This window comes from Oenanthe melanoleuca, chromosome 2, assembly GCF_029582105.1.
Source record: "Oenanthe melanoleuca isolate GR-GAL-2019-014 chromosome 2, OMel1.0, whole genome shotgun sequence".
NCBI classification, from domain to species: Eukaryota; Metazoa; Chordata; class Aves; order Passeriformes; family Muscicapidae; genus Oenanthe; species Oenanthe melanoleuca.
This window is the reverse complement of record NC_079335.1, coordinates 87,990,069-88,015,847: the sequence shown is the minus strand read 5'-3', so window position 1 is coordinate 88,015,847 and position 25,779 is coordinate 87,990,069. Positions and strand designations below refer to the sequence as shown.

The window sequence follows — 25,779 nt, the reverse complement described above, 5'->3', positions numbered from 1 at the left end:
GGTCCTCCTGGACTCTAATCCCATTACTAGATGACAAAAAGAAAAAAAATGGTAAAAATGTACCTGGAGCAAGCTAGGTGAAACACAACAGGCAGTGAAAAAGAATAAATCCAAACAGACACAAACCGGTTTCTATTTCCCTGCATTAAATTCCCCAGCCTACTTATTACAGAAAAATTTCTTAGTTTGAATGCAAGGTAACACTGAACTGTAAGAGATTCATCCTGCATCTCATCAAAGACCTCCTGGACCTGTGAACAGCGTCTAGAGATACACATTTAACAGGTAGTGAGATGTCACATGTTGACTCCTGGTCTTTATCAGCCAAGCTGTATTTGGCTTTATCTGTGTGTACAGTATTTCCCAGCTACCATACTATCTTATACAATGAAAAAAAATTAACATCTCAGCTCATTATGCAGTTAATGTTTCATAAACTGACACTAAATGAAGGTCACAAGGCTGAAGCAAGGATGAGGCATTATTTGCATAAAAAATGGAGGGGTACTTTTTTCAGTAATCTCAGCAGGCAACTTCACAAGTCATAGCTATATACACCTCACAAGTAACCATTTAAACACAAAACCTTGAAAAACTTTCCTTTGATGTTTTCCCACTTTTTCAGGATTGCCTTGAGTGGTCTACCGAATTTGAAATTACAAAAATCCAACACAAAGTATCCAAGGGGAAGTGTTAGAAGACCTATGTAAAAATGGCACACCCACATATGTGGACACTTTTTGAAACCCATCACTTCAAAAAAGCTACATTCCAAACTAAGTAGGCAGAAACTTATTTCAAGAAGAGACACACCACTAGCAAGTCACCGTAAGAACCTCTCCTTAACCCACAGCAGCAGGATAATTTTTAAAAAAATATTCCTACAATTAAAAAAAACCCTCAAAGCCAAAAAACCAAGAAGCTCATACACCCCCCACCCCCCAAAAAATAAAGGTGTTCCTAAAATTGGCAGCAGAACGTCACTTGAAAAACTAATTTCTACCACTTCAATTTAATAATAACTAGGTCTTTACAGTGTAACAAAAGTAGCTACAGATGTACATTTTTCATAGCAAAGAACTCTCCCAGGGATAACTTCTGAGGACAGAAATAACAAACTCATAAATGTCCCTACCAAGCTGCAGCCCTACTGAGAGGCTATTCTTTCAAAACCATGCAATACTATAAGGAATACAAAGAAGTTTTAATACTCTTTCTGACTTACAGAAGGCTTACAGGACCCTGGGAAAATGAAAGAAACAAACTGTAGCAAGACAAAGAAAAGACAAAGGTACTGAATTTCATCCATAATTATTTTGTCCCAAGAATTATTTTCACAACAGGGCATAAGCACCTGCAATGTGCTTGTACAGTACCTGAAACAGGGACAGCCAGTCCTGACTAGAACCTTGAAGCAGAACAGGAGAATGTACTACAACACATCAGAAAGCAGTCATACAGTGTATCAGAATTAACACACATCCTCTACCAAAAGGAGTGAAAGATGAAAAGGAATTACAGCGCTCTAGCAAAGATTTCATTAGCACTTCAAGACTTTCCTAGGTGAGATTCTATCTGCCTCAGCAGACTTAAAAGCATGTATCACTAGTGCTTCAACAGATTCAAAATTCAGATGGATTATGGGAAGCAGCAGCTTCTTACTCATCAATTCTTGTTCTTTCCATTGGGTGACAAATTCTCAGGCACTTATTCAGAATATTCTCATTTGTTCTTATTACTGTTCATCAGTAAGAAGCCTTAATAATAATTTTCTGTTTCAAAATTGATATGACATCCATGAAAAGATCACACTGAGGAAATAAGCTCATCTGCTACACACCCTAAAAAATTCATGAAAGTCTGCAAATCCATATATCCAAAGCCCTTTAAAGCTAACAACAGGGTCAAACTGGTCATTCAAACCCTAACTTCTTTGTCAAGAAAAAATAAAATGATGTTTTGGTATTTATTGTGTACACTGATTTGTGGACATTAAATACCACAATCAACTCTGTAAAAAGAACCAGATATGAGTGCAACTGCTCAGGAATAATGAATCAAGCTATATAAAGTGGTAAAATATGAAAGTAATTTTTGATACCAAAGACATCTGTTGATCGAAAGATGATGTGAGGCAGTATTTCAAGAAACAATTAATTAATAATGCACTCTGCTTACCCATCTCTTCCCTTACTGACGATTTTAACTTCAAAATAGTATATGCCACAGGCTGCAGGTATAGGATGTGTAGCTCGAACAGAAGCAGCATCTTTTGGAGTTTTTCCATGACCTGAAAAACAAGAGCATTCAAAACATACAAAAAATGTGTTTTAGTTAACTGCAGAAGGTGACTCCACGGTATGCATTCCAGCTACTCAAAACAAAAAGCTTATGCAATGAGCAAACAACATACAATATTCTAATCAAACTGATTTTTATGCTGGAGTATTTTGTTTTAACGTAACATTTGCATTGTAAGCTCCTGTATCGCAGCTAAGGATGCTAAAGGAAGTCCTGGATATAGTAATCCAAAAAGGTCCTACAATTATTTGAAGAGGAACTCAGAAAAAATTTCACCATTCTAAGCAACATGATTGACAAAAGACCACCTGTATTTGAAAGAACTATGATTTCTCAAATGCACAGGTTTTATTAATTTTTATAGACTGAAAACTGACATAAGAGAGTTTCATCTAGCGCTTAGTACTTCTGAATCTACAACATACTGAAGACACTTCAATTCTAACATCCTCCAGAATAAACATCAGTCATTATACAGAATGTACTACTCATAATAAATTTCCACATTCCGAATGTTGTTTCGGGACAGCATTAAGCCTTACAGCCTGCATCTCCTACTCCTTTTTCTCATTAGGCTCACTATACATTAGATCTGCCACAATAATACCCAATTTCAGCTCGTGTCTATTCTCAGGATTTTCAATCTAAACTCAAAAGCCACATGCACTCTACTAAGACTAACTTTCTGAATGTGTCATCCTCTTCACACCCCTTTCCAAAGGCAACTTGGAAGCAGGCTTTTGACCAGGTGACTTGTTTTAGAAACAACCTGCTCAAGCAAGCCACAGTGTCTCCCAGGTACACCCACATTCCTCAGCTTTTGTGTGTCAGTCATGCATGGGGCCACCGGATATAGTTCAAAAAGATTTAGCAAGCAAGATGGAAAGTATACTGGATTGTGGCAAGAGGCAAGGTAATTCAGTAAGATGGAACCAGGAACAGACTGTCATTGCCATAAGAATAATTCACACAGATCCCATGCCTACTCTTCATGTGGATCTGTAGCATGACAAAAGGAGCTGCCTGTTTTGAGTGTGCTGTACAAATCACTTGTGCTGCAGCACTCCAGCTGTCATTTCCAGTCCAGACAGGGAGGCCTACTGCACCTGCATAGCAATTCATCTGCATATGCAAAAATCCCACAACCAAACACACTTCTTCCAGCGGCATTAACACTAGCACATTATGCTCAGGCTCAGATTAATCATGTCTCAGGTGCAGCAAGTCAGGTCATACAACGAAGAAGAAACTGCAGGAGAATGACAGCATAGACAGGCAGAAAGATCAGGCCCAGCTGGCCCACAGTACAAAACCTCTAAGGGCAGAGGGTCAGGGACTGACCTGTAAGAACCTCTGAGCACAGTGCTCCCTTGTTCATAGAACTGTCAGTGCTTATCAGCCTGCAGAGCCAAGACTCACCAGCTCCTAACCAATGGCACGTGCTCAGCCAGGGACAACTCTTATCACGGCCACAGCAGCAATCAAAACTTTACTAGCGCATCACAAATTCTTCACCCACTGACATTAGGTTTAATGTACCATGTTTTCTCTGATGTTAATGGCTCACCCCTTTATGTGCTACTACATAAAGACAAGTGGTCAACCACCTTACTTTTCTGAGTGCAAATACATTGCTTGCTTCAGTGTGCTGCTAGTACTACTAAACACTTTGTATAGAGATCCTTGGATCACTTCACAGGTTTGACAATGTTAAGCTTGCTGCCTATCTTTTGCATGTTGATTTCTGATGTATCATATGAGGAAAAACAGTAATTTACTCCTCCATACACAATATGTTTTATTTTTCACTACTTTTAAGTTATTTCCTCAGGCTGTGACAACAAGCATAATAACTAAGTACATAATCTTAGAGCTTCCATGGGTTTGCTTCATTTTCAAATGCTGGAAGATCACCATTTAGCTATTACAGAATATTATGCCTAAGTACATAGAAACCCTTCAGCTAAAAGGGCAGAACACTGAACTCCCGTAAGTTCAAAGAAGTCTGATTAAACAATGCAGTGGAAGAAGGAAAAATACTTTCTTTTTAAACATCTTTAGGTTTTTACTTTAAAATAGACTGCAAAGAAGTTCCCTTGGTTACTCTATGCACTTGACAATCTGTGTAGTTTCAGTCTGAGTCATTCTCCTTATTTGGGAAAGTCTTCCACATAGAAAAGACTAAAGCAGTAGGAACCAGCCAAATATTACTGAGAATGTAAATCTATTACCCAGCAGACTTAGCTTTGTGAAATCACAATCTAAGTGTTTGGAAACAATACCTATTTAAGGTATTCTTAGCACCTCTTCCTGAAACTCCCCTTCTCCCACCTCCTCCCCAGTCCAGGCACTTATTTGCAAGGACATACCAGGAACCAGATTGATTAGCTGATCAGGGTTTAAGAAACCTACCAGATTTTTTTAAGCAGCAGATCAGTTCCCTGATCCAGTTCACAACACAGTCACACACAGCTGTCACACTGCAAATAAGAGGTCAACATAGGGGCAGAAGTAACAGGATACCTTACCAGTATTGCCAAACACTTCATGTGGTGAAGCAACATGCTTGGGGAAGTCAGTGCCCAAAACTACTTTCATCCCATTAAAACAGAAGACACCCTAAATTTAGAACTGCTGTCCTTTTAACATAATCTCCTATGAATCCCATTTTACTGCTTGAGCACACTGCTTTTATTTGTACTTACATACAATTAATATGTCTAAGAGAAGGCTCAACATCATCCAGTTAACTACTTTCCAATATTTCAAGTATATCTTCACTGTCTGAACATGGTAGTTGAGTCTTTCAGTACCACCAGGCTACACTGAATTATGCGTGGTCATGAGATTCTTGTTTATCAGCCTGCTTTAAAACAAGAAAGAAGCTCTTAACTGAACAGTTAGCTGAACTGCAGAATTTTGTACCAAAGGCTACTATAGATGTTAGTGTTTAAGAGGACACTGGGCAAGCTTCTAGAACAGCAGTTAACTGAGACACTGCCTTGAGTTCAGAATGTCCTTCAGTTTAAAATGGCTGGAAGCTGGGAGGGGAAACACACATACACCGTTTATGCCCAACATGTTTTTAGATTTTTTTTCTCAGCAGTTGTGACAACTGTCATCAATGGGACTCTTGAGCTGAGTGGCCCATTAGCTTGATGTCTTGTACTGCTGACACACTCTTTGGTAACCTGAATCCTCACTTCCTCGCTTGTGAATAAAAAAGAACTTTGACACCCAACTCTGAACTTCAGAATCAGAGTTTCCAAACACCTGAAGTAGATCACACAGATACTGCCCAATGTTTCCTCAAAACAGACCTCTTTCACAGTCACAAGTTATAGGTTGAGTATGTAAAAGAACATTTTTGAAGTATGAAATATTTAACACTAAGATTTTCAGCATTATAAAGAGAACTCTGCAAACAGATGCACTGGGGGCAGAGAAGGGAAAACACATCCACGAATCTTGAACTTTACACTGCAAACCAGATGACAGGTAGGTTCAATTACTAGAACTGTCTTCACTTGGACTCTTCATTAGAAGTGTTTGACAACCATGAGTTGACCATGTTTTATTTCATTTTTTAAGTATTCATACTAATGATTTTTAGTACGAGCAGTATCACCACTCCTTAAGCAAAATAATTTAAATTTAAATTCTACTTGACAAAAAAGCTAATCCAGATAAAAACCATGTTCAAAGAAGCCATCTCTGCTTTCAAAAAAGATAATCTTTGAACATAAACTAAGTGTATAATGCATATACACCAAATAGTCCAAAAGAAGTCTAAGGGAACACCTACCTAGACAAAAGTAAGCGTGCTTACCCAGTTTAAATCCTTAAATTAAGTTTACATAAGCTGAACTGCAGTTATTTCCAACAGGTGGTTCAATGACTTGCTCACACTGCCAAAAATAAAATAATCAAAGCCTAATCTTCTGCTGAATTCATTAGGAAAGTTTCACTGAGACAAGAATGGAACAGGCTGCCCAGGGAAGTGGTTGAGTCACCATCCCTGGAGGTATTTACAAAACCTGTAGATGTGGCACTTGGGGACATGGTTTAGTCGAGGACTCAGCAGTATTGAGTTTGTGGTGGGACTCAGTGTTCCTAGAGCTCTTTTGCAAACTAAATGATTCTATAATTCTAAGAAAAAAACCAAACCAAAAGATACAAACTTCTTCCCCAGTTAAAAAAAAAAGCAATGCATCTCAGAACTACAAGGCTGTCCAAAACAGGCAAATTGTACTGAATGTACCCTGAGTGTTTTCTGCCAGAAATATTGACACCATCCTTGTAACACTGAGTGACAACACAGAACTATTAGCAGAGAATCCTCTTCGTTTTCCAACAGAAAATGGAATGCATGGTTTGCACTGAAAAATAGTTTGTTTTTTGTTTTTTGTTTTGCACTACAGACAGTTCAAAGGCAACTGCACTGTAAATAAATGTCTGGCTAAGATTCCCTGGCCTGTGATACATTCACAATTCATGCAATAGCAGCTCACTCAAAATTGCATAACTTTTTTCAGCTTTTTGGATAACTGTCACAAGATTAATTTAAGTGAAGTTTCTTTACGAGTTTCCATGATTCCAAAGTCACAAATGATTTTGTCTGTTTACCTAATTCTGTATATAGCTTCTTCCATGGTTACAACACTGCACTGAGTCTGTTTTTATCTCCTTACACTACATAGTATAGATCACTATCTGCTGGAAACCTAACCTGCCTAGTGGACCTTTCATATCACATACAGCATTTATGAATTTCCTGTTTTTCAACAGGATCCATGTGTTAATTCTGAATATTTTAGAAACATGTAGGAATATATTAGAAATATGTAGGAATATTTTAAAATATTTTAAAGCTTGCCTTACTAGCTATGTAATTTTGTGCAGTAACTGCTATATATGCAGGATGCACTTATGCTTTTTGTACCACTTACCTACAGCTCAGAGCTGTAAAAATTATAATTAAGCGAAATTACATCAATTTTTTCTTGATACAGTTTTTCATTGTCTCCCTTACAAAGATACACTGCAAACAACAGGTAGTAACAGAGTGTTAGCTTTCCATCAGCTTGCACAGTTAACTGGCAGCAACACAAAAATGTATGTCTGCCCATATGAAAAACAAAAATACTCTAGGTATAATCTTTCTTATATTTACAGTATCACTGATGCCATTGTCTATGTATTTCGCATCAAGTTTTTGGCAAAGCTATCCAATCTACCAAACAAAAACACCTCCCCTATATAAGTTTTCCTTTCCAAGTAACACTGATTCTGAGAGATAGCACAAAAAAGCACTGACTCTCGTGTTTTGTTTGCCCTAACAAAATTTAGAGAGCTTTTATCCTGATGCTAGACTATTATTCCTTTTTTTTTAAACCTTCACCATTAGATCAATGCCTGGTTTTGTGGTAGTTTTCATTTTTAAGCACTCTGTAGGATGCTTGTAAAAATCTTCAGGTCCAGAAAGGCAGTACACAAAACATCCCAGCTGCAGTGGGTAGAAAGAGATATCTACTGCACTTTGTATTTCCATACAACTTGTCCACTGGTAGGCAAGAAAACATAAGGAATCTTCTGAAATTACATCAAGAGGACCATCATTCCTCTCGTGAACCAATAAAAAAAAAATATCCCTGCTCACAATACATCAATGCATTAAAATTATGAAGCTAACTATATAAAAATAATTGATTTTTTCAATATCCCAAACACATCCAAGGTGAAGGCAAAGAACTCTTGTTAACACTTTCTACCTCCTATCAGTCACAGAACAGAAGAAAATTACTCCAGAAAAACAGTTCTATAGCCAGAAATCTAGAGAGGCAGAAGAGAAAATTTAAGTGTACAGGGCACCTATACTACAGTAATAGAAAACAGGAAGAATTGCTTAGGTTACTACTTTTGGTCAATAATACAGTAGTTCTTTATCCCTGCTCAATATATAATCCATATTTCCTTTTAACAAAAACATCCAACATGCTTCCACTACTACTTAGGTAATTTCAGAAGCACTGAAAGCACCAATATTACAAAAAAACATACTGTGAGCACTTTGAGAACTGATTTGTAGAAACACTATTTCACAGTGCTAAGCACATTCTTACTTCCTATCTTCCCTTACTCTCCTCATTGAACCTCCTCATTTTCTTCCCTTTTATTGTATTCCTAGGGCTAAAGGATGCAGGAGGGAGAAACACAGGAGATGTTTAGCACGTTTGCCCCCTGGTTCTCAGGCAGAAATGCTCTGATACCATTCACTGCTAAGCCCAGTTAGCAATTCCAGGTGCCAGGCTGGTAACACAAACATGGAGTTGTCCTAACATCCACCTTCATTAAATTACCCAGAAGAAAAGATGGGCTACTTAAGGAGCCATTTACTACCATCTGCTCTTAGGAAAAAGAAAAGCACAGACATGTTGTATTGGCACCTTTCCTTTTCAGAGTCCTCTGGACTAACCTAGGAACTCTTCAACCTTCTACACTTATCATTATTTAAGAGCTAGAGTAAAGGTATTTCATTCTTATAACCTACTAACTGTGCTTTATGACTCCTGTAATTTCTTGGAGGTAATGATTTTCCTTAACACCATGGCAAAGGAGATAAGTGAGGTAAAATAGGGATAGCACAAGAAAAGCTTGAAAAATATACTTCTGCAATAACACTGAGGGATCAGAGGTTCGACCTCTAAATTCCAGCTCATGAGAAAAAGAAGTTGGCCAAAGCAAAACAAACCAGAAGGAGGACTTGATAGCTACTAAGCTGTGATCATCTTAGAAGAAAAAAAAAAAAGACCAGAACCAAACAACTCACCACCACTAAGCACCAGAAAATACAAAATGTTTCTAAAAATACAAGGTCATAAAACACTGAACAAAAGCCAGGAAATTCAGAGCTGAGTATTAAATTACACATCCTTAAATCACTCGGTGCCTCCCAGAAACCTGCTCTATAGTCATCAAGCTCCTTTATTATCTTTGTACGGTGCATTAAACTTAGCATTTTTAACAGAGTATTTTGTGTGTAATAATAAAAACCTATTTAAAAAAAAAAAAAAGTCTCCCAGAGTACATTTAATCCTTTCATGGCAGCCAAATCCTGCCATGTGTTTGTGTTGCCGTTTTCCTCCTCCGATTAAACAGTAACATGTTTATCGAGATTTCCCTTGAATTTCTCCACTGCAAACTCTGAGAAATGGTAATTGCAGGGCTGTTTTTTTCCCCTCCCACTACGTCCATTTGACTACAGACTGACAAAAGATCCAGTTCTTCACAGCCAACTCAGAAGTGGCTTTGAATCCACAACACTTCTACTTTAGGACTTTGGGCCTAGAACACCAGATGTGTCTGTGTTTTTTCAGGTCAGAGTGTAGGCTTCTGTTTCCAGGTTTTATGACATTTCATAACAATCAACACAAGTTTTTCTTATAATGCCTCTCACTGATGTTATTTTTTAATACAAAAACATACTCTGTTTTTTACCTTTTATTTGAAAATCTGTAACTTTAACTGTGAAACGTCTAGGAAGAAAGTTTAAGTCATCTTTATTAATTTAAGTTGTATGGTCGTTCCTTCCCTCAAATCACTCTGTGCAATAGTTAGGCAAGATTATTACCAGTGACTTTAAAGCCATTTTTTTCACAGTTTAAAAATAAACCGTGTTTTTCTCAGTGCTCTCCCCTCCCGTCATTTCCGTGTTCAATAGCTTAACGCTTGCTGCTCTTAACTCCATTTAACCCTTGCTCTTCTCGGGAGGGGAAAAAAAAAAAGCAGCCACTTCTTTTTCTCGCTCATTACCATAAACAGGACACGTCATGCCGAGCGTCCTTTATTCTCCTGCCTCCGACCCAAACGTCCTGGCGATACCTGAATCCACGGAGGAAGTCTCGGAGTTTACATAATGCCCACTCCAGAATCATAAGGAGGCGGGGGCGGCCCCTTGTGTCCCCCCCCGCTTTCCCCGCACGGCGACAGAATCGGCGGGGGGAGGGGAAAGGAGAGAAAAATAAACCTGAAATAAGGGAAAACAAGCCCCTTATCTCGGCGCTGCGGGGGGAAATTTAGGGGATGGGAAATGAGGGAAGGAGGAGGGAGAGGAGCGTGTGTTATTTCCTGTTATTGTTACTCCTGTGCCCGCTGCCCGACGGAGGGGTCGGGCAGCCCCCGGCCCCGGGGGGGGACAGGGGGTGTCGCGGCGGCCCGGGCCGCCCCTCCTCACCTTTGTAGTGCACCCGCAGGTTGTTCTGCGAGAGGCCGATGTAACTGAATTTGTCCTTCGGGCTCCAGGAGCGGGGCAGCGGCGTCTCCTGCTCGTCCACGGCCGGGTAGAGCCTCTTCAGCCGCCGCTTCAGCTCCTTCTCCTGCTCGTTCAGGGCCGGGTCTCCGTGCGGGAAGGGCGCCGGGGCGCTGGTGCCGCTCCCCGCCGGCAGGCCCAGCGCGGCGCCGGCACCGCCGCCCCCCGCGGCCGCGGGCCCGCTGCTGCCGGCCGTGCTGGCGGCGGGTGGCGGCGGCGCCGCGGTGGCCGGAGGCGGCGGCGGCGGGTGGAGCAGGAGCGCGGCGGCCGGAGCGGGGCCGGGGCTGGCGGCGGCCGAGGGGATCCCCGGCGCCGGCGGGGGAACGGCGGCCGCCAAGGAGAGCTGCGGCGACGGCGGCTGTTGTTGTTGCTGCTGCTGTTGCCCGGACATCCCGGCTCCGGCCTCCTCCTGCTCCTCCGCCGCCACCTCCCGCGGCGGTCGCGACTGTCACCGGACGGGCCCGGGGGCGGAGCGACGGGCAGGCCCGGGGCCGTGCGGAGCGCGGGTCACCCCCACAACCGGAGCGGCTCGGAAGAAGACGGGGGGCGGGGTGGGGGAGGGTTGGCGATGACGGCGGCCGGTGGAGGCGCCCGATGGGAGCGAGGGGCGTCGCGGGGCGCGGCGGGGCCGGGGGCGAGGCGGGCGGAGCGGCGGCGGCGGCGCCGGGCGGAAGCGGGAGGCGGGCGGGGAGCGGGCGCCGCGGCCGCGGGGCTGGCTCGGCCCCCGGCCCCTCCTCCGCTCGGGGGCGCGCCCGGCGCGCACACGCTCCGCCCGGCCCCCGGCGCGCCCCCGCCGCCGCGCGCTCCCGCGTCAGCTGAGCCCGCGGCCCCGCCCCGCCTCCTCCCCGCGCGCGCGGCGGGGCGGGGCCTCCGCCCCTCGGCGGGCGCGAGGCGCGGAGGGAGGGGAGCGATGGCCGCGGGTTGAGGCGGCGGCGCCCTTAGGGTCCCTTGCGTCTGCTCTGAGCCATCCGTACGGCCCGGGGCTGTTCTGGGGCTCTCTGGCCTGAGCCGGACCTGCCGCGAGCTTTTATCCAGGAGGAAGTCAGAGCGAGCCCCCGAGGGTAGCGGGGAAAGGGACATTGACCCTCAGAGAATTACTGCCGAGGGCCAGCCAAATGGTGACTGTCCCCTCATTATGAAATTATCATGGAATCACAATATGCCGCTGGAGAGCGTTGTCCAGATGTGTCTTGAGCTCTGCCAGGCTTGGTGCTGTGACCACTTCCATGGGGAGCCTGTTCCAGTGCCCAGCCACCCTCTGGGTGAAGAACATTTTCCTGATCTCTATCCTAAACCTCTCCTGACACAACCTCATGCTGTTTCCTCGAGTTCTCTCACTGACATTACAGTCATGAAACTCTAATTAATGATAATTCTCCTCTTGGTGTTGACCTGGGCACGTCAGACCTGTTGAAAAGTTTCCTAATGTGACCCGGACCCGTTGAAAGATTTTCTCTGGGACAAAACCAGGCTGACCCTCAGAGGGGAGAAACCCTCAGTGGGGTGATGACCAATTCAAAAGGATTGACTATCCGGAGTGAGTCCAACAGGAATTGTCCCCTCCTGATGAAATTAAACAGTCATAATGCCGACCCTTTTCCTTCCAGTATCACCTGGGCTCATAACATGACCCACAAGCAGTGCCAGATCAAATTACAGCTCTTGTAAAAGAACGTAAGCTATGCACATACACACACACATATATATATATATATATATATATATATACACACACATATAGTTATATATACCAGCCACTCCATGTTATTTCACCCTAGTCCACTCCAAGTGATCTATATAGAAGCTCAGTTATCCTTCAGGGTCTTGACATTGAGTTGGAGAAGGAGAAGGAGAAGGAGAAGGAGAAGGAGAAGGAGAAGGAGAAGGAGGAGAAGGAGAAGGAGGAGAAGGAGAAGGCAGCATCGCAGCAGGCTCTGCTGCCATGGGGGATGGTTGGGGATGGTGGCTGGGGAAAATGGAGACAGGCTGGTGTGTGGTGCCAGGGAGGCTGTGCCTCCTGACAGGCACTGCCAGGGTCTGCTGCCCACACCTTGTGTCCAGCACTACAGCTGGTAAGGGGAAATGCCACTGAGAGCATTTCCCAGAGGTGGGGAAGCTTGGGAGTGCCTCAGCTCAGGTGGAAGGAGGAACAGTGTAGTGTTTTTGAGGGGGTTTTGTTCGGGGCCTCCTTTCCTCCTTTGGTTTGTGTGTTGCAGGGTGGTTTTGTTTCTGCTTAATGTTGTTGGTTATTCAGTGGTTGCCTCCACTAATATATTCACATGGCAGCAATGAAAGAGAAATGGTTTACAGATTGGCGAGCCTACCTTGGAAAACATTAGAAAAGGAAAGGAATGTCACTGGCAAGTCTAGAACCTGTGTCCAGTGCTGGGCTCCTCAGTACAAGAAAAACAAGGAACTTTGGAGAGGGTTCAGCAGAGGCCACAAAGATGGTGAGAAGACCCCTCTCATGAGGAGCATCTCTCATGAGCAGAAGCTGAGGGAGCTGGGCCTGTTAAGTCTGTAGAATAGAAGATTGAGAGGGCATCTCGTTAATGCATATAGATATCTCAAAGGTGGGTGGCAAGAGCATGGTGCCAGACTCTTTTCAGTGGTGCCCAGCAGCAGGACGAGGAGCAGTGGCTATAAATGAAAACAAAAGTTTCACCTGAACATGAGGAAGAAGTTTACATTGAGGGTGGCAGAGTACTGAACAGGCTGCCTGGGGAAATTGTGGAGTCTCCCTCTCTGGAGATATTCCAAATATACCTGGATATGTTCCTGTGTCACCTGCTCCAGGTCACCTGCCTTGGCAACAAAGTTGGACTGGATGATCTCTTCCAACCCTAAAAATTCAGTGATTCAGTGATTCTATGAACCTGAAATGTTGATCACTTCACAAATGCGTTTCCAGCTGCCAGCATATTGGAGTACAGGCACAGAAGCAGGAAATAGAGGAGGTTAATTATGCTTCATCTGTGTGAAATGGCATGTGAGGTAATGCAGGTGTGACACTCACAAAGGCTTGCACGAAGCTAAACATTTCTCACCTATAGTTACCAAAATATCCTGTCACACGTGACTGCTTCGTGATGTGTAATAGCATTTATGGCTGGACAAAATGCAGTTAATCTAAAAATACCCTATCAGGAGGAGCTGCAAACTGTACAAGGGTAGAAGTGCCCAGGATGGATGTTGAAACACAAGCTGAACCATGCCTGAGGGTCAATTACCCTGACATCGTAGGCTATCTCCCACTATATATAAATTTGCTTTCTAATATCTAGATGTTGTTGTAAACCATGAAGCTTAGTTGTTTACATTTTTATTGAAAATACAGTGTTGGGCTAACTATACACATTGGGAGATACATTTGTAGATGTGTCTTAACTCTTTTGTGATTGTCAGTAAATTTTGTGCCATATCTAATTCTTCAGTTGTGTTTCACTCCTAGCATTTTTGCCAAAATGCTTCATGTCACCCATTTGAGACTCACCATCAGATAGGTTCCTGTTTCTTGAACAGTAAGACAGGAGGGCAGGTATTTCTGCACTTACTTCTTGACATTATTCCCTACTTTGCTATTCTGGTTGCTCTTATCACATCTTTTGCCATATTTCAAGGATAAATAATCAAGTGTAACAAAGCATTGCTTTTTATAAAAGTCTTTTCTCCAAATTATGCCCCTAGACAAACACATTCACATCACTTTTTCTGAGTGAGGATGGACTACACACAATGCCAGTGGTTTTGTAGAGAATTCTAATAATTGGTGCTAACCAGTGTGTTACTTATTCTTCCTGTGTTCTACTAACTTGTTTTCTGACTACAGCTTTGTAAGGATTAGAGATAGCACATAGATATTTACATAAAAGCCTAGTTTCTACTTTCCAGTTTAGTATAAATGAATGGGAGCTTGTCAGATTTAGAAGCAGTACTCACTTCCCTCCCTAATGTGCGTTGTTTTGCATTTTCAGTATTGAATTTAAATCCCCATTACATGGTGCATTCTGTTTCGTTAGCACTTCCTCATCATCACAGTCCCCTCTTGTCTTGCTTAGCTGAAATAATTATGACAGCTGCAAATGTTGCCATCTCACAATACAGCCCTCTTTCTGGATCAGTGGTAAACACAGCAGCAATATGAGGCTTTGAGGCTGCAGAGCCCCAAAGCTGGCTGGCGTTAACCTTCCGCCATCGCAGAAACTCGCACTTCAATTCTGCTCTTTGTTTTCCATCTCCAGTTTTTCAACCATGATTGTACTTTTCCTTTTGCCCAGTGATTATTTAGCTGCTTGAGTCCTCTCTGGCTTAGAGATTTAATCAAAGGCCTTTTGAAACACTGTAAAACATTGACTAGTCTACCAAAATCTCTTTGTTTTTTGGAATTTTTTTTTTTATTTTGACGCTTTCAAAGAATTTCAGTAGATGGATCAGCTAGAGATTATTTAGCTTTGCAGAAAGCAATGACCCCCTTTTGCTAGGCCTAATTTTGACATTCAAATGCAAACATTCTCTTCTGTATGCTTAGTTTTCATTTATGTTTACTATAAGGGACCATTTCAACCACAAAAAATGCAATCCAATCATGCCAGGCACTGCAGGTGTTTGTTTGGCCTCTTGTTGAGCCTATCAACAGGGAGTCAACATGTTGAACATGTGTTTTAAAGTGAGTGCAGGTGATCACTCCTCAGTCCAGGACCCACATCCTCCAGGTAGGTGTCCTATGTGGGCATCAGCTTGCTATCAGTACACCCATCCATTGCTCTCCTTGGGGAATCAGAGCCAGAGGAGAGGGGGGAGCAGCCCTGACACCCTTCAGGCAGCACCAGTAAGAATAAAGCTATCCTGATGGCACAAACTCATCTTCTTTTCACAACACAGCTTTGTGCACAGCCTTGATGTTGCAGAGGTTAATTTAGCTCCTGGATCCTGTGCTGGCTGCTCTCTGTGTTTTCATTAAGAGTGAGTAAGTGGGCTATGGCCATCTGTGCCAGTGATGCTGATAGCATTCTGGCTGTCATCAAGAAACAGAGGCAGGATTCTCCTTGGGAGTCTATTTCTGTATGTGTCCTTTGTCCCTGCCGTAGGACCAAGCCTCCTAGTTGCACTTGAATTTAGTACTTGTGCTGCGGCTGCCAGCCTGACGCATTTCCAGCCACTTCTCCGAAATTTAATATCACCCATTTGTAGTGATGGTAACTGTTTGCTGTTCTTTGTTTAGTATTCCTCCAGTTAAGCTTTTCCAGTGCGTAGTTTCTTTGTAACTGTTTTGGAATTAATTTGCCTGCTTCTAGAAGCTGCTTGGAGATCAGCAGTGTGTTATTTATTATTGTGCCTACTGAGCTGATTTACTGGTCCTAGCAAGAAAAGAAAACCACTAAGAAGAAGGCAATGATATTTCAACAATATGAAAGATAGATTTCTTTAAACTACCTGAGCCCTTTTCTCTTTGGACTTTTTTTAGCCTTGCTGATTTAATTGCTTATGTATAGGATAGACTTGATGAACTGACAAATGGAAGACTTGCCAAAATGAATCACATATGAATTATAGGCCATCATCACCTATTAACTCTGTTGAATCAAATGGTAATCCATTTGCAATTTACAGTATTACTATATTGCTGCTCACGGCACTGCTGCTTTGATAAAGCTGAGCAATCCGCTAATAGAAATAATTTTGTTATATGACTCAACTATGTCTGTGCTATCTTAGAGCAAAAGTGATTAGAAATCTCACTTGTTTGCCAGTGCTTCAGTTGTGGTATTTATATATCTATACAATATATAAGAGAGATACAGATAGATAGATATCTATATTTATTTAGTTTTGGTTGTTGAACATCAGCATGTATGCACAGCAGGATCAAGCTTGTTCTCTTTATTCTGTTCTTGTCTTTCTGGTCTATACATGAGCACTGTGATCAACAGGCACACCAAGTTTCATAGAAGTATGATTCACTCTTTATACAAAATCTCACCGAATTTAATCTGTGCCATCCAATTTTTCTTTTATCATCTCTTTGCATTTTGTTAATGAGTTTAGAGAGTTTATTCGTAGCTAACTTCATGCTTTTCTTCCAAAGTAACTCTTCACACATCTTTACCATATCTTCTTTCCACGCTGAAGAACAATTATTTTGGATCATTTTCTGGTGCATAGAGTTGTGGGGTTTTTATTTAATATTAAAAGTCAGTTTAAGGAGAACTGAAAATCTGTTCACTGGAATAGATCATAAATAGAAGATTTTATACTCTCCGCTGCCTGGGCCACTGTACAAGCATCGTATTCTAACTAAAATGTCAAAATGTGGACAAATATAAAATGCCCTCCAAGCTGAATAGAATGTTTTTTATTCACAACACACATTTATGTGGGGGCAGGATAGAAAATATGATGAGACACATTGGCTTATTCCCTTTGTGAAAACAGATATCAAACCATAGCACTATTAGAGGAGTGATTCTCTGCTAGCAGGACAAGATCCATTTCTGAGTCATTATGAATTTCTGCCGAGGGTGGAAGCAAGTTGGCATGATTTAAATGTTGAAATATAAGAAAAAATATTAACGGATGGCTAAAAATAACCCCACAGTGGCCAGAATTTCTATGGGAAAAGAGTTTGTTTGGCTAGATCAGCTAGGACTAACAAATCCTGTTGTGGTATGTAACCAAGTGAAGTGAGGCTGAAGGACAGGAGGAGATGAAATGAAAGAAGAGCTCACCACACAGCCTTCTTGGACTAATGGATGGAAACACTCCACTCTCCCTTTTGTCTTACCCTGGCTGGGCTCATCAGCATCCTGACTCCTGTGTGGGGCTGGAGGAATTCCAGCACACTTTTAGCTAACGGGTGGGGGGGGCAGGTGGGGCACAAAACTGCCGAGTTTGGAAACTGCTGAGTGACCAGGCACCATAAGACATCCTCTCTATGACGTTTAGGATGGAAATTTAAGAGTTACGCACTTTTGGTAAACAATTTAAAGTTCCCCTGGCAAACCAGGCAGTGTTTTGTTTCCAGCCTGAGCATTGGTAGGGTGCCCATTACCATAGATGAGCAAGCTCAAAGACTGCAGGCTTTCAGAAACACATGGGATGTGTCAAGCTGACCCACTTCTTGAGAGCTTTTGTGAAATGTCCTGTACTTGTTAGATGTTAGGATGTCAAGAATGTTTAAGTCTCCACTGACGCGATAATTATTGTTATGGTGTTTATAGAGGTGGGAGGGCCCTCAGGGAAAGGAGGCCAAAAAGAAGAATCAGGAAGTGAGATGAGTAAAGCTTCAGGAATTGCACACAGATAGAGTTTTGTCTTGCTTTTCTCTTTAGCTTACTTCAGTAAAAGAGATGCTTACATATGAGAAACTATTTTTTTCTTCTCTGCATCTGTCACACATACTAATTTAAATGCTCCACATGTTAATTTAGTGGCAAAAGTAGATTGTAGATGGACTTCAGTGATGTGAAGTTGTCAGGTGAAAACACAGTGTTCTAATAATCTTCAGCTATTGTAGCTGCTCCCACTCCTACCAATCTGTAGTTTGTCTCTTTCACATCTGTTCCAGGGAAACAAGTTAGCATTGAATTCTGAATAGCTGCTGAAATCTGAAATCCTGAATATCTGCTGCCCTTTTTAGATTGTACATGACCAATCACTATGTTATGATTTATGGAATATGTTAAATATACAAGAAGACTGTAGGATGTACAGACAGTTGCTTCCTTTTATTTCAGTCTAAAAACCTGTGTTTACAAAGCACATTGTCTGACAAAATGCAAAGTATTTTTCTGACTTTGTTCAGTCATAGTAACCTTGGAGAATACTTGCATGACAGAGCAATTAAAATATTTCAAACAAGGTCATGATTTTGCAGGTGATTGTTTTTAAGATTAACTTGCCATTATGCATGCTGTCATGATTGCAGTGTATATGCTCAGAGCTTGGAGGAAGAGTAGCTTCCTGTTCTAGCATGTTATTATTATTATTAAGATCAGCAATTATTGTTGTTTGCCAAGCCAGACCTATGCTAACCTCTGTCATCAACAATATTGTTTAATCAGCTTGAAAATGACTAAATCTTATCTACTTGACATCTTCTTTTATCTTGCCTTATCAACTTATCTGTGTAGGGATATTATAGAATATGATATAAAATTCTTCAGTTATAAAACCACAGTATCATCACTGATTTGTCATAGCTGCATGGCTCTGCCCCCCTTTGAAGTGTCTCAATAATAATTCCTTTCTAGGAATTGAAAAGTTGAGAAAATCTGAGGAATGATCTGACCTCCTCTCCCCTCCATGGCTGGACCTGTTTTGCCATGAGCATTCCTGACAGACGCCTGCTTAAACTCTTTATTAAACCTCCTGTGACTGAGACACTAACAGGTTTCTCTTTGACTAGCAGCAATGCCAGGGAATGCTTGAGTGGTTTGAAAATATGTATTTAATTTGGATAGTCTGAAAATTAAACAGAATACAAGCACTTTTGTTGCTTTAATTTTTTTTTTCAACTCCTTTTTTTTGAAACATAGAATTAAATTTTGATCCAGATTTACATTGCCACAGTGAGTGTTCAAAACTCATGAGTCAATGCCCACCCACAAATGAAGTTGGCTTAAAAGCCCATTTCTTAAAAAGAAGACATTTAGAGAAGATAGGTAGGAGGTTGGTTATTTGCCATCTGTTTTTTGAGTTTTTAGGTGACTTTATTTTCATATGTACAAGCTTTGTGGTACAGAAAAATTTAAAAATTGCTTAAAAGATATAAAAGGTAGGATTCTTACTGCAGTCTCTTGACTTTGACCCAAGAACAAAAAAAAGTTGAAGGATTTGCAATGAAATAATAAGAATCAGCAACTCTTAATTTGATCTGATAGCATTCTTCTCAGTATTACAGCTTTATAATACTGTTAGAGAGAGAAACAGTGATCTGTATATATAGATCCTCTCATATTTCATATATTTGGTATATTTTGAGAAAGGCTGAGGAAAATTGTGGAGTGTGAATCCTTTTCATCTCAAAAAGCTCTCCATTGTATGTTGCTAACTGCAGTTTCACTTTTCTTTTTCTTAAGGTAATTAATGCAGAATAATGCTTGCTATACAGGCAAATACTGTCTGTACTCCTGGATCTTAATAAGTTAAGTCTTGTAGTAGAGAAGAATTTATTTTAAAACATAAAGTTTTCAGTAAATAGTGATTTCAGCCTTGTCATGGATTTGCCACATTTAGCTGCTTCTTGGTAATTAAGGGAACTTTTTGATAAACAAGCAGCTTACTTAATTTTAATGATCTGTTCTAGGATAAACTTGCTTGTTAGAGACTCCTTATTTCTTCTAGCGAATATATTGTGCCCTTGTGTTAGAGAGTCCTTATTTCTTCTAGTGAATATGTTACCTTGTTGATGTGCCAGGCAACTTTGAGTAAACTCTGTGAATGCAAAGACCTCCTTTTGTGTAGTGCCTTGCACTCAGCTGCTGGGCTTGGTGAGAGCACAGCTGTAGCAACTCGAGAGTTTCCTGGAGTGCCACATTTAATTCATGTGACCCTTAGCATTCATCCCCTGCTCTGAGCTCACCCTTCCGAAGGTGCAATCTGTAGGAGACCCAAAGCTCTACAGAAGGTCAGTCCCTCCAACTTCAGGAAGTTCAGCAGGAGGTTGTATTGGAGAACCAGCTCATTAGTGAGAGCAAGGCAAATCTCATATTAAAATCATATCCTTTGACTAATTAAGTTTGATTTTTCTTATTTGCAACAACCTTAGGGTCCATGCTAAAATGAAGAACCTGAAAATACATTTTCAAAAATTGTTGCCATACTGCAGAAAGGTACAAACTGGTGCATAAGGAGATGTGTTTCAGCTGCAGTTTCTCTCTGTGCAAGGCTTGCACCGGCCATGGATCAGCTGATGGTAAAATTTACTGGGAAAAATGTAGTACTCCCAGTAAGAGTGCTATGTGTCAGTACCAGAAGCATGAATCACTTCACTGACCAGTGCATTGAGCTTCTCACCTGACTTCTTTCCTTAGCTGTGTCAGCGTTTAATGGAGAAAGAAAGGTGCCTGGAGGCATCCCTCCCATTCCAGCACATCTGACAAAAGCATATGAACCACTTCCAGCTTAATCAAGCCTTCTGTATTCTTAAAAAAGTTACATGTGATCATACAAATTAAGACTACCAGGATGTAAGTGCACTCAGAAAGAATTAAAGCTCCAAAGATTCACCCAAATTATCATGTTCCTAATTATTATGGATGCTTGAATTTGAAACCTTTATAACGTCTTACAATATTTTTACAGGCATGAGATATTTACATTAAACTCATGGTATGATAAATTTTAATCTATGCCTTTTAGATAGTATAATTTGGGGGGAGAAGGGGAGGTGTTTGCTCTTAGTGATTTCTTGTAGTACATATTTGGCTTCTAGAGACAGCAAGTTATTTCAACCAGGCTTTTACTCTCCAAATCCTCTACCTGCAGCAAGAAACCCTTTATTTGATGCAATTCAGCACAAGGCTCTTTACCTAGCCCTTGTGGGTCCCATAGGAGCCTTTTGGTGCCACCCAGCACCCTGATCACCACAAAGCCAAGCTGTGCCCTAGCCCAGCCTGGCACTCAGGTGGCCCAGCACAATGAGTGCCAGTGGGTTGGGCAAGCTCACTGTCCCTCCACCCTGCCTGAGCTTTGTGTCTGAGCAAGGAGAACAGCAGGTAGCACTGGCAAAAATGCTGAAGAGGTGGGGACAAAAGCTGCTGAAGATGCAATGCAGCTGAAGTGAGATGTGATTCAGTGACATGTCATCCTTGGCTCATAGGAAGAGGTGAGACAAAGCTTGGGCAAGAGGAAATGCACTTGGAGAATTAAACACTTCATAGGAAAAATAGCTTCTCCTCTCTTCCTGATGTCTCAATTTTCACTGCTCATCCAGGAATTTCTGTATGTATTATGGGACATTAGTGCTGGCCCTAATTTTGGTGACTGCCCCTCATCAATAGAATAAGATTTGACCCTTTGCAGACTTGCAAGACTTGCAGACTTCTTCCCAGCATTTTCTCTCTGCCCTCCAAACCTCAGTCTGTTTTCTGCGTTGTATTTTCCTGCTGTGTATCTTTTAAGCTCTTTTTATGCAGAAGGAAAATTTCCTTGTGGGCAGAGATGCTTATTTGTCTGTTATAATTTATCCTCTGTATGGGAATCATGAAGTTATATAAAGCAGCAATACTATTAATAGCAGAGAAGGCAGCAACTTCTCTTTCAAACTTTTAATACAAGTTCTCTATCAACTTAAATGGAAGCACAATCCATAAAGTGGCACAGTCTTGTGTACAGGAATGTTGAATCACAGTGAAAAATGCATGATAAGGAAGTATTATAACCATTTCTACTCACAGAGAATATAAATACTGCCGCACAAATCTTTTAAATGTTCCTGGGTCAGGTATGTGCTTACAGCTTGGTACAGCTCAGGTGGGATTAATGTGAACTGGAAAACAAACCCAGCAAATGCTGTTGGAGCAGCAAGGCAGGAAAAGTTTAGGGCACCCCCCTTCTGTAACAAGAAACTGACCACTCCTCGTTAATGAACCGCCAGTGACAAACACATGTGAAAGCAGCCGTGAAAAATTGGGCAGCGAGAAGTGCCAAGTGATGGTTATCTGAGCTTGTGGTTTCTGGCTCTGGAAACAGAGGGTTCTCTGCATTTCCAAGGAAATGAATGCTAATAATTACATATCCAGCAACATCTTCTAAAGGGGTGCCATGAAGATGGGCATCAACACTACTTGAAGATAACTCTGCTTCCTTTTAATATGGGTCCTAAAATCAGGGAAAGGTGGGAGGAGCAAGGGCTTTGTACCACTAGAATTAGCCATGTATTTTATCAAAATCTTGTATAGTTTCTGAGCCTGAATAAGAATGAACTTTAATTTTTAACTGAGGAGAAAGGACTGTACAGGTCCAGTGCTTAGCATAGAACTTTAAAAGCATGGTAAGAAGGAGCCAGGTGTCTACTACTGTATTGAAGTTAAAGACATTGTTGAATTAACAAGGCCAGAATTGCTATTCTATTTATTTACTTATCATTAAGTGATAGAACATTCTCTTCCACATCCTGAAGGTCATTACCACAGAATATTTATTTTGGCTCCTTAGTGATGTCGAACATCCAGTACTGTGCCTTTTACAAACACATACATGAAAGAAATTCACTAAATCATTCTCCTTCAGTGCTGCCAAGAACACAACTAAGTGTAACCAGGCTGCATATGGTTTGACTGTGGTGAAATGTCTGCACCCTGCATACTCTGCAGGTGTAGCTCTACTGGAATAAATATCCCAAGTAGGTTTCAAGGGTTGGACAACATCCTCCTTTAGGAACTTGAGTGCCTGGTAGAAGAGACGTCCTCAGCTGACTCCAGTTTGATTCCTCTCTCTCATAACCTGTGTCTTAGATGAGAGTTACATTCACTGTTGTGGTGCACTATTCTGTCCCACTAACATGTTTTCCTCCCACAATTATGAAGTAGTAAGGAGGACAATTTAACCAACTGTACTTTAGTTACAAAATCAACAGATGCAGTGCTTGACTTTGGCACTGCAAGATGATACACTTAAAATAAACATCAAAATAATACTGCAGAGATTTGCCTTTGTTTACTAGGGCTCAGATGATGGATCATCAACTCTTAATACTGCAAAAATCCCTAACCAGCAGTTCCAAAACAACAGTCCAGGTCCCTGATCATCCAGTCTCACTTATATCTGTAGGATTTTGAGCTCCTTTGGATTCCCATTGGTAAATCAAGCTTCACATTGGTGCAGAGTGTATCAGGTATCAAAGGCAGGGCCCGGTCTCCCAGCAGGAATGGCAAGCTTTGCTATGAAGGGGCACCCAGTGTTTGAACTATGCCATGTGTAAATGAGGAAATAAACATGAGATTACAAAGAAAAGGGAAGCTAGGGGTAATCCAACTAATATCTCCCTTTGGGATGATTTTTTTGATACGTAGTTGAACTCCAAAAATGAACTTAAGAGATAAGATATGCTGATTACTGTACAAGACAATTACAGGATCATGACTGTATATGTTATAAAGAACCTTTCCAGTAGTTGATGTCTGTAAGAAAATGTATTTAGTACTAATTTACTTTTTTTTTAAAGAGAAGATTATGCAAAAGAGTGAAAGAGGAAACATCTTTTAAAATTAACTGATGCATCTCTAGCCAAATTACTTGGCTGTTGCACTTGCATCTCTTTAGTACTCCTCAATCTGAGGATCTGGAAGTTACTGGAAGACAAATTTAACCTGGCTGTTGGGCACTTTTTTGAAAGGCAGAGACACTACAGGAAACTTTCCTAATTTGACAGACCTTCTGTATGGAGTTAAGTGAACTCTCAGGCTGGACTAGAAAGTAAGTGTCACAGTGAGGCTTTTAAATTTCGGCAGCTCTTCCCTGCCATGTGCTGGGGCTGCTGCAATTCGAGCAGCATCCCTGCCTGGCTGGGCCAGGGGTGCACATAGTTCCAGGTATAATAAATGTTGTATTTGTTCCTGCAGAGGCCAACTTAAGAAAAAAATTCATAACAATGAGCAAAGTCTGCGCTGATTGTACATGTTCCAAATAGGTCACAAACATCTAATTTGAAAGCTTGTCTCTATTACTGTTGTGCCTTTTTGAAAGCAGGCTGAGGAACAGAAACATTCAGTGATCTTCTGTTTCTGCCAGTTCTGTCGTAGGTTTATAAGCACTTTGACAGGTGCTCTTGCAGTTTTTATCTGCTAAACACAAAACAAAACAAAACAAAGGAAAATTCTGTACATAAGTCTGTTATATTGGTGAAATCATTGCTATAAACAGGGACTGTAAATCATACAGTACTTCATCTGTAGAACTCCATGTGATTTCAGAAAGGGTTATTACCCTACACTTCCTGCTGGGAAAACAGTGGTGAAGAGGTGCAGTGACTTGGCCAGAAGTCTAACCAGCTGGCCAATGTCAAAACTGTGAATAAATCCCAGGACTAATTCTTTATCCTAGAAGCTGCCTCAAAATAAATAATACAGAGAATTGTGCAATGAAGTGTTTTCGGGAACAGTGGCAGAACACAAGATGAAGATATATATAACCAGCTGAAACACTGTGAAGGAACTGGATTCAAGACAAGAAAATAACTACAGAAGCATGTGTGAGATCAAGCATCATGTAGTAAAGGAACTTTGCTTTGGCCAGGCAAAGTTTTTGTTACTAGAAGACGCCATGTTTTCTAGATTATGTCTCTATTCATGTCTTGTCTTTACTTTTTAATTTTTTTAGATGATCAAGGGTAGCAAAAATGGCTACAGCCCGGGAAAGATAATTGCCTGAAATTATCCACAGTTTCTGGAAGTAAAATAGATACATATTTGCAGACTCTGGATGTAACTGATGTGTTTGACTCATGTGTACTATCTAGTGAATTCTGAATCCTGTTTCATGAAGTTTTTCCATGCTGCTGCCGATAGAGCACTCAGCTGGAAGTTATCCACCACAGCAAGAATTATGGCAGAGAGCCCTCTTGATCTATGTGTGCCTTGGGGCATCCACAACCCAGCTGACATCCCGAGGCCCTTGGACTGGGAATTGCTGTGTACACATGCACTTCAGCTCTTTGCTCTGCCCAGGCTGTGTGGATGACCACACAGTCCCAGGACTAATGTTTGAAAGGTTTCCCACAAGCTTATTTTGTAGTTCTGGTATTTTGAGAACTCTTAACTTCATTCAGCCCTTCAGAAAATTAGTGGAAGCAGTCAGTCCTGGAGGAGTTACCTTCTTCAGCATACCTTCTTGGCAGTAGAAGGAATGCATGGATAGAGCTAAAGTAATTAACATCTGCTTTCATTTGTCCCTCATGTCTTTCATTTTTTCCTTGTGTTTATTATTCTTTTCCATAAGATTATCTTGCAAACTCCTCTGAGTTTAGGCTACTGCACAGAACTGCAAATCACAATCTCTGATATTCATTCTGTTTCTTCTGTTTTTCTTTCAAACAGCCCTCAAGACTTTCTACTTGTCTCTTTCAGGCCAGTCATACTTTCAAAGTAACCTCATCATGTGACTGAAATCCCTCAATATGGAATATGTTGCTTAGTTACTGCCAAGCTGAAGGTCAGGTTTAAAAACTGCTT

At 41.4% G+C, this 25,779-nt stretch overlaps 1 protein-coding gene across 3 annotated transcripts in view; it reads right to left on the bottom strand.

Annotated features, from left to right (window-relative positions):
- The window catches only part of RANBP9 (RAN binding protein 9), a 38,933-nt gene extending 27,628 nt beyond the window's left edge, over window positions 1-11,305 (bottom strand). For 2 of the 3 annotated variants that reach the window (XM_056483945.1, XM_056483946.1), the window contains exons 1-2: window positions 10,535-11,298; window positions 2,179-2,290 (exon numbers count right to left, since the gene is read on the bottom strand). In XM_056483945.1, the coding sequence (XP_056339920.1) occupies window positions 2,179-2,290; window positions 10,535-11,000 (578 nt within the window). In that variant the 5' untranslated portion in view covers window positions 11,001-11,298. Of the gene's footprint in view, window positions 1-2,178; window positions 2,291-10,534 lie in introns of all 3 variants that reach the window. The other variant, XM_056483947.1, reaches the window with a different exon arrangement.
- Window positions 11,306-25,779: the final 14,474 nt, after the last annotated feature.